This window comes from Atta cephalotes (genome assembly GCF_000143395.1).
Source record: "Atta cephalotes unplaced genomic scaffold scaffold00001, whole genome shotgun sequence".
Lineage (NCBI taxonomy): Eukaryota > Metazoa > Arthropoda > Insecta > Hymenoptera > Formicidae > Atta > Atta cephalotes.
This window is the reverse complement of record NW_012130065.1, coordinates 4262274-4277614: the sequence shown is the minus strand read 5'-3', so window position 1 is coordinate 4277614 and position 15341 is coordinate 4262274. Positions and strand designations below refer to the sequence as shown.

Sequence of the window (15341 nt, the reverse complement as noted above, 5' to 3'; positions counted from 1 at the left end):
GAGAGAGAGAGGAGAGAGAGAGAGAGAGAGAGAGAATATAAGAAAGAAAGACAGAAAGAGGAAGAGAAAAAATGTATATATAATTTTCACAATTTTACATGAAAAAAGTTATGAATTATACATGTATGTCGGTTGAATAGATAATACAGAAAATTATATGATTTGTAGAAACTTTTTAAGATTTTTAAGATTTTTTTAAGATTATTTATATTGTTCTGCGAAAATACTGTTTTTAAATTTTTTATTTATTTATTGCGAAACGCATGTCTCCTTTTTTCAATATATAAGATCTAGAATTTTGAAAAAGACATATATAAAATGTTTGGACAGAGAATATTTGTTTCCTTATTTCATTCATCTATTGCAAAGCGTTTTTCTGAATAAGATCTTGAATTTTCCGAAAGTTTATAATGTTTCATCAGAAAAAAACATTTGTTCCCTTATTTTACTTATTCAGGAAAGTATTTAGAAGTGTATGTCGTTTTTTATAAATAAAAATTCAGGAACAAGTTACAAAAACGCAACATAAGTTGCCGCAGTTTAAAAACGGTAATAGCATTAATTATTCTGTCGATTTTTATGAATAAAATTCATTAATAGATGTTTTTAACAATACTAAAAAATTCTCAACAAAAAAGTTGTTTTCATACAGAAAGCGATATATCAGAATATATTTAATGTACAAAATCTATATACTATAAGTCCTAAAAGAGATAAAACAGAATTTGTACACCGCACTAGATACAGATGAGTATTCCTACAGAAATAAAACATGTATATGATATAGAGACACAAATCCTGTCTTTTTCGATAATCAGTAAGAAATAAAGACAAATGACTCTTGTGTCGATTTATGAAAGCTCTCATAATATATAAGCAACTCTGACATGTTATATCAGAGTATCATGTATGATACTCAGGAAAGTGAAAGAAATAACGGGTACTATGTAAACGAGTATTATGCTTTATAGATTGCAATAAAGAATAGTCACATTTCTGTCGAAAAAAAGTGTCTCTAGATCTTGTAAGTAGACAGAGTTTACTGAAGTTTATATGAAACAAAAATACATTCACACTTCTCATCTATTTGCTTTATGACAAATAAGATTCTTCTATGAGATTTGTTTTCTGATGAAGAGTAACATTTCTTCGGCGTAACAGCGTGGTACCATGTCACGTCATGTCACGTCACGCGCAATTGTCTAGTGGCTGCTGGATGGTTGGATGACTGGATGACTTTCTGGGAGTAGCACACCCCACACTTCACCAAGAGGGAGAGGGGAATATTCACGGAGAACCCAGGGTGAGCCCCATAATAGCCCTCGACCAGGTCCCACCCTCTTGGCAAACAGAAAGGCCTTGAAAATGTGCACGACCGCAAGAGTCGCCGCCCCTTGCATGGCGGGGCGAAATTTGATTATGCCCCTTCCACGTGGATGAACTCGACGAGATTCATCGGCGGGTACCCGCCAATGATTTATGCTACTTTTTTCTCCTTACCGCAGCGACAAGTTGTCTTTGTTGGTCGTTGACTGCCGTGCGTGCGTACCCTACCCTAGTGTATTTCCATCGTTTTTAATGTATCATATAGAATGGTTGAAAGCAAAAATTAGTATATTTATCATTTTCTTCTACATATTTTATGTATTTTACATTTTATAATTTACTTTATTTTACAGATTTTTTCCTATGTTTGCTTAAGGCTTAAATATTCAAAGTATTAAATTATGTATATACACATAGGTGTAGGTATATCTTTTGTTTTGTAAATTTTGTTGAAATTTGCGTAGCTAAAAATCAAATATGACTTACAATTAGTATAATAGATATACCATTATTATATGGAAAATTATTACATAGAAATAGTTACATGGAAATAGTTACATGGAAAATTATTACATAGAAATAGTATGATTTTCAATCCAATTGAGAAAATATTTTCTCAACAAAATGTTCTTATATGTACACACACACACACACACACACACACACACACACACACACGCGCACGCGCGCGCGCGCGCACGAGATATGTGTATATATAATGTGCGCGCGCGCGCGCGCGTGTGTGTGTGTGTGTGTGTGTGCGCGCGCGCGCGCGTGTGTGTGTTGAGAAAATTAGTGACTTTTTAGTCATAAACGCCTTAGAATAAATAAATACATTCTGTATGTGTACATTTCTGTACACATTTTTATGCGATGCAAGTAAATATCTACATATTGATTAATTGCAAATAAATAATGATAGAATTAATGTAATATTAATATTAGAATTATATTTCAATGATTTTATATTTTATATTTCAAAAGTTGGAAAAAGTTATGAAGTGTATATGACAATTAAATATTAAGTGTAGCAAAACTCATCGGATAGCCATAATGTTCCATATTTTCGTGTGACGCAAGTTTTTGCTTACTACGAATACAATACCTTTCTAAACCGCAGCAATCCGCAAAAAAAATGTGCTCTCAATAAATTCGACGAGATTGGGTACAAATGCATGATATTTGTAGACGCCTGATCCATCATCGGTCATTGACGGGCATACAATGAAACTCCAGGAAACGATTATATATATTACGAAATGAAAGCGATGCACCCACGATCACTCATATTCTTTTTTTTTATTTCAATCAGAACAGACCAATTCATGACAATTGTAGTGCATGAGGCGTAAAACTATCACGCAAAAGGCACTCGTTTGATGGATCTCTTTTTTAATACAGAGTAAAACACGGACATTCAAATAGCCGTGTCTGCTACTTCTTGTTAGTTTTTTTAATGAAATCATCAACATATGGTATGCAAAATGTTAAGAGCTTAATCTTGGATGAAAATTAGAAATTTGATCAGATAACTCTGTGAGAAATGAAAATTAAATCGATGTCGAATCAACGTCGATTCAACGTCGATTTGATGATTTCGGAGTTTGATACTTATAAGCTCTAGTAAATAATTTAGATAATATTTTCAATTTGTTTCATGAAGCAAATTTAAGAATCGCAAATTATTCGAGACTATAAGAAGGATCATTTAGTTTCAAATGTATTTATATAATTAAATGTCAACTGATATGATATTGCTCTAGAATTAATTTCTGCAAGTAGTGAATACTCCGTGAAATCTGGAAATGTAACAAGTAATGGCAGGTAGAAAAAATTTAGGTATTCATTGACTGCAAGCAAAAACTAGTGACGGTCGTTGAGTCAACAATCTTATCCTTTTACCGCAACTTCAACTTGATGCACGGTAGCCAATCGGCTGTTGTGAAATCCGTCATTCTAAGTAAGACGAATCGAGAACTGTTAGTAAAAAGGAAACTGAACTTCTCAGATCTGATCGATCCATCATCACGTTGACATCTATTCAAATAGAATATACGTAAATAAAGAAAAGAAAAGAGAAAGATATTTTAAATTGTTTAAAAATTTGAGCTTTCAGCCTTTAAAATAATTTTCATTATCTCGTGAATATGATAATAAATTTGACTGAATTTATAAGGAAACCGGAAACAATAATAAATATAAAAGAAAAGATAAATGCAACAGCTGAGAGAGTTGAGATTTTTAAAGATTTAGCTTTTTATTAAATGGTTATAAATAAATTCGGGATAAAGTTCTTTAAAAATTGATTCTATTATTAATGATTTTTTAAAATATAAAATTAATATTTATTAATGGTTAAATATTTATAATTAATTAATGATATTCCTGTATTTTAAGAAGAATTTATAAATATACATCACAATTTGTTTATTTACTTATTTATTTTTAAGCAAATAATTCTTGCACAATTATGTATTAATTTCCATTTTATTGACAAATTGAAAGAAATGATGGAAGAAAATTCCAGGGAGAAGGTTTATTTAACAAGTTATATAGCCTGTAAATATTACCATTAAGATCTATTTATTAATACTATTAAAATTGTCTGACTCATGGTATCACGAAGATTGTACGATGGCGTAAAGTTCAAGCGACAGGACCTTTGCAAAATGAGCGACACTGTGTGATGAATGCGATGAAGGGCTCAGTCGAAGGCCCATCAATGGCTCTCGGCCGATTTCATAGAAACATCGTTTTGACAGAAGAATGTCGTTACAATTAGTGCAAGCGAAACAGCCGATGATTAAGAAGAAGAGAGTGACGTGATCAGTGGGGTGACTATCTGTTACTGAGGATCGATTCTTTCATTTTCTTTGTCTCTTCGTTACAATAAATCAATGACATGTTTTTGCAAAGTACTATCGTCAAAGATTTTTGGTATATACAAATAATCAGTATATTATCTTATAAATAAAATATATATTATAGCAATATGCAAATTACTAGTAGACAAATAGAACAAATTATGATAAATTGGTATCAGTTAAAACGTATTCTCCAACAGAATCTGCCGATATAAGCAAATTTTCAGCAGCTTTTGGTAATTAATCTGCCATTATATTGATAGAATCTATTATATTATATTTCTGCTGACAAAATTGATAACAAAGACATTTTTGCAGACATTTTGTAAAATCTTTCGCAGATATAACTGGACATATGATAGCCTAATTGTCTATTGCAATTCTTATTATGTGTTCACATAATCGTACTTTAACGTGTGTTTAAAAGATTTATATTAATTTATTCATAAGAGGCAAAGCTTACTAAAATCAAATGGAAAAAAAATGAAAAACGTACTGAAAATTTGGTATTAAAGTTTTCTTAATTTTATAAATTTCAAGAATATTTTATTTCTTTACTTCGCAAATGCGAGTGAACATATTCTGAATGTGATAGATGAAATAAAAATATTGTTATTAAATACTTAAATAACAATATTGCTGTATTATTATGATAAATATTTAAATCCGATTATTAGTGCATGAATTATATATTCATATAAGGAGATAAAAAGATATAATTCACAATTAGAATGAACATACTGCAAATATAATTAACTTCATTAATAAATGCGTACAACTAATGCTTGCGAATTACAATTAATTACGCCTTATAAATATAATTTATGTATTAATAACCGCAGAGAGACTTACATGAACATTTACTTGTACTGGATTTATTCTTGAAGCACTATAAATTTATTTCAAATGCACTCAGTTTATGTCTTATAATGTAATAAGTAAAAATTGTCTTCATTACGATTTTCTTTTACATTATTAGTATTAAAAATACTTAGCATACAATAAATAACATGAATAAAAATATTTATATCACTTAATGAATAATAGTATGCATTATTAAAAATAATAACAATAATAATTGAATTAACATCATTCGAATACATTGTACAATAATATCTCCCACGCTTATATGAAAATAGTCGAGAATTATAACCCTTCTATAACCAATAATAATCGGCGTCGATGTGAAATTTTGTGTCACGGGCGTGCCTCGTCGAAACAGTTTGAAGAAAGCGATATGCTCGAGTGAACGGGGTGGGCCTACTGTAGGCCTTGCGACCCTTCGATATCATTCGTTCGTATCGGTTCTGCATCTTTCTCTGCCTTTCCAACCGTGCTGACTTTCCACGCTGATCGTTTCATATTCCTCCCCTCCTTCTGCCTGTACTCGTGCTCCCTCGTAACAAAAGGGGCGAGAGCCCCGTGGCCGCAGCGACCGATTAATTCTCTACAAAGGGGCTGCGTATCTCGCATCGAGCCCTCGACAGGCCCCTCTAAACCCACCTACGGCCTTACTGCCAACGGCGTCCATGCTTTCATCCTCCTGCAACCGATGCTTTAGGACGATCCTCCCTCCTCCATCCCTAAAGTGGATTGGCTCGACCCCCAAAAGGCCATAGGCAGGGGAAAATATTTCTATAAGTATAAGATCGGGGTGAGTTTAGATTTGTATTCAGTTACCTTTGAACAGCTCTTACTGTCGTGTTGACTGTCCCATTCGTGTATATGACACACTGAAGTTTTACATGACAGAGGAAATAAAGTGTTCAACGTCTTTAGTTTTTCTCAAGATGTCCAAACCGAAGACCATAGGTTTATTTCGACCTTGGAATGATCTGGAAACAACAAACGAGACTTCCGGAATCACTAGCACAATTGACAACGCACTCTACAGTATGCCATGCAGCAGGCAGGAAGATGATGAACAAGTCGTGTCCTCAACGACATCGACAACTTTGACGAACACTACCGAAACGTCTGATGACTGTGATGGCAATTTATTGAATCAAGAAACGGCGACTTCAACATCATTGATAGGTTTTCATCGGATAAGAGGAAGTAAGTCCCTCGATAAGATAGCAACTAGAACTATGCCATCCCTCGAAGACGAAGATGCCTCCACTGGCATCGTGCAAAGTGCGAAGGACAACTCACGTGTCTTCCACCCGCAGCAACCGCTGGATTCAATGACTCCGATTTCGCGCGTGATTTCTACTCGAGATTCGGACAATGCTTCTAGTGACGTTATTTTACCGAACTATCTCTCGGCGCTCAGAGAACTTCGACCATCAGAGGATTTTACTTCGGTTATCGGAACTTATTCGATGACCGCAAATTCAGATGTCGCGGGATCATGGACTACGAGCTCAGAATCACGCCTTCCCGATGTTCTCAGGATACATCCCGGTGTCTATTCAGGGATACATTCCGGATTTCAATCTGGAATTTATCCTGGAATCCTTCCTCTAAATCTTTATAATCATTCCATGGAAGAAGCGGTGCAAATGGTGCATCGACAGGATGTTGTCGCTAAAGAGATGAAAAAAATGCGCCCAAAGAAACACAACTGTCCACATTGCAGTATGGCATTCAGTAACGGCGGCCAGCTTACCGGACATATTCGTATACACACTGGTTAGTTAAAAACTTTAATATAAAGAATTTATAAATTTATAATTACAATGTACAATATAATTACAATACAAATATACAATATTATTACAATGTTGTACGAGTAAAAAAATAATCATATATAAGAAATGTTTCTTAGAGAACATTTTTAAACATTTCTATAAAAATAGTCTTATTTTTCATGTAATAATATTTTGCTAGGCAGAACGTTTAAATTTAGTTTGGCAAATTGTTCTTTTTATTTTATTTTACTTTTATTATATTTTACTTTTTTTGTCTTTATTTAAAGCTGTGTTAGAGAATTTCCTAATTAAAGAAATGAAAAATATAAAAAAGCGAAAACTGAAAACTTTTGAAGAATTCTTCTAATTTATTATTGCAAAGTTTAGCACATATTTTCTTTGTTCGTCATTAAAAAAGACATTTATCGCAATGGAAATCTTTATAATATTTATATCGTTTTTTTAATGTATAAGTATTTTGTAAAATATTTATATTTGTATACTTAATATTTGTAATTCCTACATAGACAATACTTCCACTTAAAATACTTGCATATTCATAGAAAGATTTATCATTCAAAAAAAAGAGTTTCTACGTCCATATTTTGATTCATATTAATTGCTTACGTTATTACTTCGTGTAATAAATTTGTATGCAAATATTCATAATTACTCTAATTTGCATTTAATATCGGTAATTAATCTTTGCATATCATCCGAATAAATTTAGACAAAAACGAATAATCGTTTCGACAGAACATATAGGATTTCGTTCCTACAGGTGAAAGACCGTTCAAGTGTGACGTCGAATCCTGCGGGAAACGGTTCACCAGAAATGAGGAATTGACGCGACACAAACGAATTCACACTGGCGTTCGGCCTTACTCTTGTGTTTTTTGCAAAAAACGATTTGGACGCAAGGATCATCTCAAGAAGCACATGAGGACTCATGAGGTACGCGACTCGTATCGCGTTTCGACAGCGGCATTAGGCATGATTGCTTCTCTAAGTTATCCATTTCAACAATCTACCGAACTTTCACCATATCTTTATCAGATCTGACGTTGGATCTTTGATAGAAAATCGAACACAGTGATCACTTTGACAATAAATAAATTTAATGTTTACAATAAACGTACAGTTAGCTTTTGATACTTGGAGAATTTTGACAAGAACGATTCGAAGAATTTTGCATTAATTAACAAAGGGGCTTATTCGATGGTAATCGTAAATTTCAGATAATACAGACTGTGAGCTCGATAATCTCTGAATTTGTCGCGACAAATTTATCATACGAAAAGGAAAATGACGCGAATATTTTACAACGTTACATGTTAGATAAATTGCGAATTTAGATAAATAAGTTAGAATAAATTCATGTATTTTACAATGTAATATACTAGTTCGATAACGATATAATTGATTCTAATCGCTACAATAGTATGATGTAATTATACAATTAATCTAACGTTATCGAGATGTTCTCATCTTAAAATTGAATGAATTCTCGAAACATATTACTTATTATTTAACTCACATATTTTATTCTAATTTGTAAAATAATATAAATACTTATGTAGTATAATTGTATAATTTGTACGCTTATATAATCTTTTTGTTTTTCAATTGGTTTCATTAGACTTTTGTGTTACATTTATATACTTGTTTCTACTTATAATCTAACTTATCTTTTATTTGCAATTTATCTAATTTACAATTAATTTAACGTAAAAAACAATTTAATTATTGCTCTTTTATTATCTCTGCTCATCTTACAAACCAAGACTTCTATTTCCGTACACATTTCTATTTTAACTTCTACTTTTTCTCAATTTTTCTTTTATAGTATAATGTATAATATAATGTATATATTTATGTAATATAATGTATATACTTATATAATAATAATATAAATATTCATATCTCTTTTTTTAGCGTCATATCCTCTCAGTGAATGCTGGCAATTGCCTTGGCTATTATTATTAACTATAACTTTGAACAGTTTTAGAAACATTTTGCCAAAATTGCTTTGAATTCTTAAATCAGATTTTTTTTATCTTTCAGACAAAGTTTTACCGTATTTTGTTTTGTGTAATTAATTGAAATAGTCCTTACAATTAGACTTGTTTATTATATATTCTTAATATAAGTTAGGTGTAACAATTATGTATTTTGAAAAAATAATATGTTAATTGTAAATATGTGCATAAACTTATAGTATGTTATAGTGATGTAAATAATCAAAGACTGACTATATTTAAAAAGTGCATATTTTATAAATATTTATTAAATTTATATATTGTATTTGTTGTATAATTGAGGGATTTATTGTTGAAATAAATATTATAATATTTATAATATATCGACAGCGTTTAATTTGAATATAATAGCTCATTGCTCTGCATGAATATATTTTTATTTTAGCAGTAATAAATATTCTTAAATTCTCTAAAATGTACAACTCTAATTGAAACACAGAAATGAATTGAATGACTTTTATTAAATAACCAGTGTTTTATTATTGCAACAATTGGATATTTAAATTACATATGACAATTTTCAATTCTATCTATCAATATCTCCTTCTTAATTTTCATAATTACATTAGCGAATATTAGCGGATGATTAGATTATTATAATAATTTATAATAATATTATACTCTTTTCTGTGTAATATTAATATTGTATATACAAATCGTAATTGCAATATTTTCGTGATAATTCTATGCAATACTTCTTGCATAAGTATGATCGAACTTATAATATTTTAAATCAAGCAACGATATTTGTCTATCAACGTTGCCTCGAGACTACCACCATTTTCCCGGCGATTAAATTCAAGATGGCGTCACCAACCGCACCGATTGCAACCCCTCATGTAATAGAGAACCCCTTGCTCGTTTATGCGACGTACTGTAAAGGATGTAGGGGGAAAATGGTGGGTTGCGCCCTTTCGCCCTCGGAAACACACACGCGTCTCTCTATCCGTGCTCTTTTTCCACCTTTTTTTTCATTACAATACGTTTTTATGGGATGTTTCGCGGTCACGTATATGAATCTGTGATTCTGAGGGAAGTATGAAAGGATGATATGCTCACTCAAATCAAAGAATTAAAAAAAAAATTGGATATAATTCATTCCTTCAGAAATCTTTTATATATTTGATTTGAATTCGTTTTTTTTATTCGATAATTACAATTTGCAAAATGATTTGTTTATGGCTATACAGTAGTCACAAAATTAATTATATAAAATATATTTTTCTTTGTAAATATATTAAATATTAAATATTTTATTTCAATATTCATTTTATTATTTTTAATGAAGTATTGTATGAAAGAAAATTAAAATTTTATTATTTAATTGCTTCCCTAAAAGAATACAATTCATCAATGCGTATCTTTCTCTTAAACATTTAGGAAAATCATCAATATTTCGACATTTTTTTCTAAGTTTTTTTCTTTTAAGCCTTAACTGCAATTGAGCACACGCTAAGAAGCAAAGATTCAAAGCGGATTATAAGTGGCACGCGAATGTCAATTTCTGTCCGGAACATGACACGAATACGATCGCAACTGACAGAACTGGCTAATCCGGGAGCTGCTGCGGTAGCTTAGCGTTAAGTGTACCAGATTCTCACACGGGAAGTCCCGGTAGCAATTCGGGTAGCAGAAACCCCGCTGGGACTTTGTCAGACTCGTTGACACCCTCCTATCGACCTATAGATATATGATCGTGAGCCCTCTAAAATTTTTTTTCTAAAGTACGAATCTTTCTTCTCGGTCTCCCTCTTCATCTATTGTATTAAGTTTCGTAGTTCTTTTCCAAAAATACGAAACTTCATTCTCTTTTCTCTCTTCTAAAAGTTCCTCTTTCTAATAGCCAATTAAATTTCATCCTTTTAGATATTTTTCCATTAAGTACTTTTTAGAGTTTTTAAATTAAAAAGAAAAAACTCCATGGACTTTAAACTTTTTTTTACAAGTAATGTATCTTATGATTTCTTCTTTGTTCCTTTTTTTTATTGTCCCCTGCAGGTTGGCAGGTTTACTGTTGATCTGGCCTGTTCTAAATCTCATAACCGAAGGGTAATCTTGGGTTAAACAGTTATTTAAATGCATCCGGATTATGGCCCTAGAAAAGCCTACCCTAATCTCTCAGGTTACAGATAATCTATTATTATTAAGTCGACTATGTCCGCCAATAATATTTGTAGCATTCTTTGTTGCTTTCTACTTTTGCACTTGCCGACAAAAACAAATGATTATTTTACTTCAAATCTTTATTTTTTTCAAATAAAATAAAAATAAAGAATTTACAATTTTTATTCAAGTGTCAATAATCTATTTGCGTTTAATTTTACGACTTACTTATATCGAAGTTGAAGTTTTATGGCGTAGGCATATAGGATGTGTGAAATATTTGCGTACAGATTGCAACCTTTTTTTCACTTATTGGATAAAAGACTCTAATTATATATGAAAAATTGTGTCCCAGAGAAATTAATTAATTAGTTTTCATACATTGACAGCGGTCTGATTCACGCTCAGTACTCGTGAGTATCATTTGTCCTTTAACATTTAACATTTAACAACAGGAATAAAATGATTCTTAAGCATTATAAGCGTGAATCGGACATGATCTATCTTATAAAATTTTTACTTACAGAGTATCTTTAATACATCATATAGCTTATAAATTATTTGTTATTGAGTTTTATGTCTATGACATCTTTTGTTCCCCATATTTCTAAAGGAAATTACAGAAATTTAACACTGACCAATTTATTACTGAAAGACAGTAATTATTTTTTTAAAGTACTAAAAATACTAAACAGTTCTTTAATATTTAAACAGTTTCTTTAATATTTAAAATAAGATATAATTACTGTTTTTCTGTACTAGCTAGTATTATTATATCTGTAAGGGTTATATGTGAAAACTAATCAATTTCCAATTTATTTACGCAGAATGTTTTTATTATATACATTATTGTAACTTTGTTATTATATATATATACATTAACAATTTTTATATATATTGGAATCAGCAATCGCGAGTAATACTTTTATGTCCTAAATTCCCAATGAATTTACAATCGTTTCAATTCTGTCTAATAGCTGTTGCTCCGAGGAAATCGCTGTCAACGAATACAAATTCTTCCGCTTTTGCCATCGCCGTTCATTCTTTTCGCCTTTTGCGCGCGTCCAAACATTACCTGCACGTTATGTTGTCCATGTCGCAGATCACTTCTCTTGTGCAGCGATGGACGCCGCGGGTGGGCCTGTATATCGGAATGTTTGCCCGCGTTATTGTTGCGCGTCTGACACTCGATACGTTTTTCCCAGAATCCGGTTTTAAAAAGCGTTTAGAACCCCTAATGGCCAGTCACCTTTCCTTCTGCTTTACGCGAGATATCGCTTCCTCATCGGGAGATCTTTCGCATTCTCTCGCGCGAGGACGAGTGTTCTCGCGCTCACCGGGAAGCCACGGGCACACCCGGGGCGCCGCTGACTTTCTGATGTATGGATCGCTTGTATCCATTCGCAATTCAAAGACGATGAATACGCGCTGACGTTCGTCGTTGCGCGCACCTGAAAGTTACGAATCGCTCGCAGAATCATCATCACGACAGGCTGGACTGTCCGGGGATGAATAGTTTGTAAACGGAAGAAGGTGCGAGTAGTGTAATCCGTTAATCGAGGGGATCTGCCGGATCAGGATGCAATTCGAGTAAATGAGATGTTTTAGGAGAAAATGATGAAAATGTGTAGTTACAGCGCAAAAATCTTAGATAAGAAAGTTACTTGTTAATGATTTATGTATTCTTTACAATCATATCGTTATCATTAAATTTCTAGTGTTACTTTTTAACATAATTTATCTACTTTACTTTTTCTTATTTTTATTCTATTTTACAATTATGATGGAAACGAATATCTCTGTTCTTGACTTTCAGCCACAAAACAATATCGCTAATTGTAAAATCGTAAAATTTGTGAATAAAAAAATTGTTTTTATTAAATAATAAGTAGATATTTTATTAACTAATAATTAAAACTATTAACAAAATTATTCATTTTTCTTTAGTATAACTTAAAAAGTCTTAAGTATCTCTTAAAAATGAAGAGTTTGTAAGCAAATCAGGAAAATTTTGTTTTTTTTTTTTGAGATCCTAAATTCAATTTCAATTTTGGCAGTTTGATATTCTGTATATGTGTAAAAGAAACAAGAAATATAAATGCTATTGATAGATAATAATATATGTTCGACAGTACATACTGATGTATGTAATATATACATGGATATATTACAATATATGCACACTAGTATCCCCCTTGCTTTACATATATGAATTCTAAACATATCCTTTGCATCCGTGTATTTAACAAATCAATGATCTAATGTATAGATGTCTATAGGATACACAATAACAAAAAGAGGTTTCAACATATTTTATAAAAATATGATTTTCATAAATTTGATTTCATAAATTATATAATATACTTATATTTTTATTTTTATTTTGTTTAGAATAATAAGATTAAACAAAACATTGCTTTAAATTTATGTATGCAATTGTAAATTAAAACTTATCTTAAGGTTTAAAAAAATTCATACTTCTTTATTCATTACACACCTTTATTTCTATATTAAAACAGCAAAAATTATGTATATTGTTATTTTTCATTTTATGTTAGAAAGTTATAACAAAGATAATAGAAGAATTTAATGTTATTTGAAATATTAAAAAGAGAAAAAAGACAGAAAAGATAGAATAAAAAGAAAGAAGAAAATATTATTTTACTCTTTATTAATATTATTAGTTGTAACTACATGTTTTGATTGACAATGTTTTGATTGACATATTGTAGCTTCCTGTTTTCTTCAGTATCGCTTCTTTTATTACATTTCTAATCTATCAGAGTTATTTAATTTGCAATTTCATACGTACTCTCGTTTCTTATATTTCCAGCTGGACCGTAATTGCAAACTAAATAGTTCGTATTCCATTGATTATTCTTATATCTTGTAAATCCACAATCAATTTCTGTTGTTTTAGTCCAGACTATTTGGGTATAATTATTTGTCTCCACTTGCATTCTACAAATAATTTATTTTATAATCGCATTAAAAATGTTGTTAAATCTAAATTAAAAACATTTTAATTGATACTATAATTAAGTTTAATATTATTTACGTGCAATTTCTTATATGCAATACATATTTCTATTTTCTATATAATGTAAATATGATGCAGATATGTAAGAGGTTTTTCTTGCAATTTGAAGAATTAATTTATATAGTATATTTGTCAATATATTTAAAATCTATATGTAATTAGAATATTTAATATTAAAAAGATATTTACTCAAATGATTGCTTAACTCTATTTGCATCAAACTTTTTTATTTCATTATTTTTCAATCAAATTTCGCATAATGGAATTGTTTTCTCTAGAAGAATTATATGTAATTAGAGGAAATATATGTAATTAAAAGAAATATATGTAATTAAAATATTTAATATTAAAAAGATATTTACTCAAATGACTGCTTAACTCTATTTGCATCAAACTTTTTTACTTTATCGTACCATATGCCTTCAATAAAATTGTTTTCTCTAAAAGAATATAACTAGGCTATATTCTAACCAACTTGAAATTTATCTGTATATACATTTAAATTAAAATAATAAATAAATTAATAAATCGTACATTTAATTTATAGTTATACGTGAATGTATAAATCGGTATGTATCTATATCTCTGCATGCATCATGATTGTAATTGCATTGAGAGACCCACGTTTGCGTAATATTTGCTAATTCCTGATTCCAGATCTAAGAGAATGTATATGCGTGTGTATGCATATAATATTGTGTGTGTATGTGAAAAAGTATATAAATATATGCACTACTGCTTATAAGTTCAGAAATCATTTTCGCGCATTTCACAAAAAGTTAAATTACAAAAACTTGAAAAAGTTTCTGAAAAATTTATACATAAATCAATTATAACAAAAATTTTGGTTTTTTTTTGTAAACTCTGATTTTGAAGTTAAAAATATTTTGTAAAAATGAAAAATTCGATATTATTGTAAAAAATTATCGTATCAATTTTTTTAAAGAAATTATTTTAAAATATAGGAAGCTTATTTTGAAATACTTTTTTGTTTTGTTCGATAGTATTCATCATCAAACTACAGTTTCAAAATAAAACAAAAATATTGAAAACACATTAATTTTTAATTTTACGTAATAGAAATAAAATACTGTAGAAACAAAATTAAAATTCAAAATGAATTTAGATTTAACTGGCTTCTTTAAAATGTATTTTTAAACACTTCTCTAAAATTATTTTTTTTTTATTATCAAGATGTGAATAAATACAGATATTTCTGAATTTATAAATGGTATATATCAATATACATATATTTGCACATATGTATGTATTCAGGTACACACGAATCCCAAAAATCCGAAACAAAAGTTCATTTATAATTTTATATATCATTATA

The 15341-nt window shown here is 30.2% G+C and overlaps 2 protein-coding genes across 2 annotated transcripts in view; one reads left to right on the top strand and one right to left on the bottom strand.

The window, feature by feature from the left end:
- The first annotated feature begins 5980 nt into the window (after positions 1-5980).
- On the top strand, positions 5981-7885 carry LOC105618060 (zinc finger protein 287-like). Its single transcript, XM_012199602.1, has 2 exons — positions 5981-6824; positions 7605-7885. Exons 1-2 carry the CDS (start codon positions 5981-5983, stop codon positions 7883-7885), a joined length of 1125 nt encoding a protein of 374 aa, XP_012054992.1.
- A 4325-nt stretch (positions 7886-12210) lies between these two features.
- The window catches only part of LOC105618049 (venom allergen 5-like), an 11359-nt gene continuing 8228 nt past the window's right edge, over positions 12211-15341 (bottom strand). Inside the window, exons 2-5 of the mRNA XM_012199591.1 lie at positions 14559-14664; positions 14368-14425; positions 13778-13926; positions 12211-12416 (exon numbers count right to left, since the gene is read on the bottom strand). Coding sequence (XP_012054981.1) covers positions 12211-12416; positions 13778-13926; positions 14368-14425; positions 14559-14664 — 519 coding nt within the window. The remainder of the gene's footprint in view (positions 12417-13777; positions 13927-14367; positions 14426-14558; positions 14665-15341) is intronic.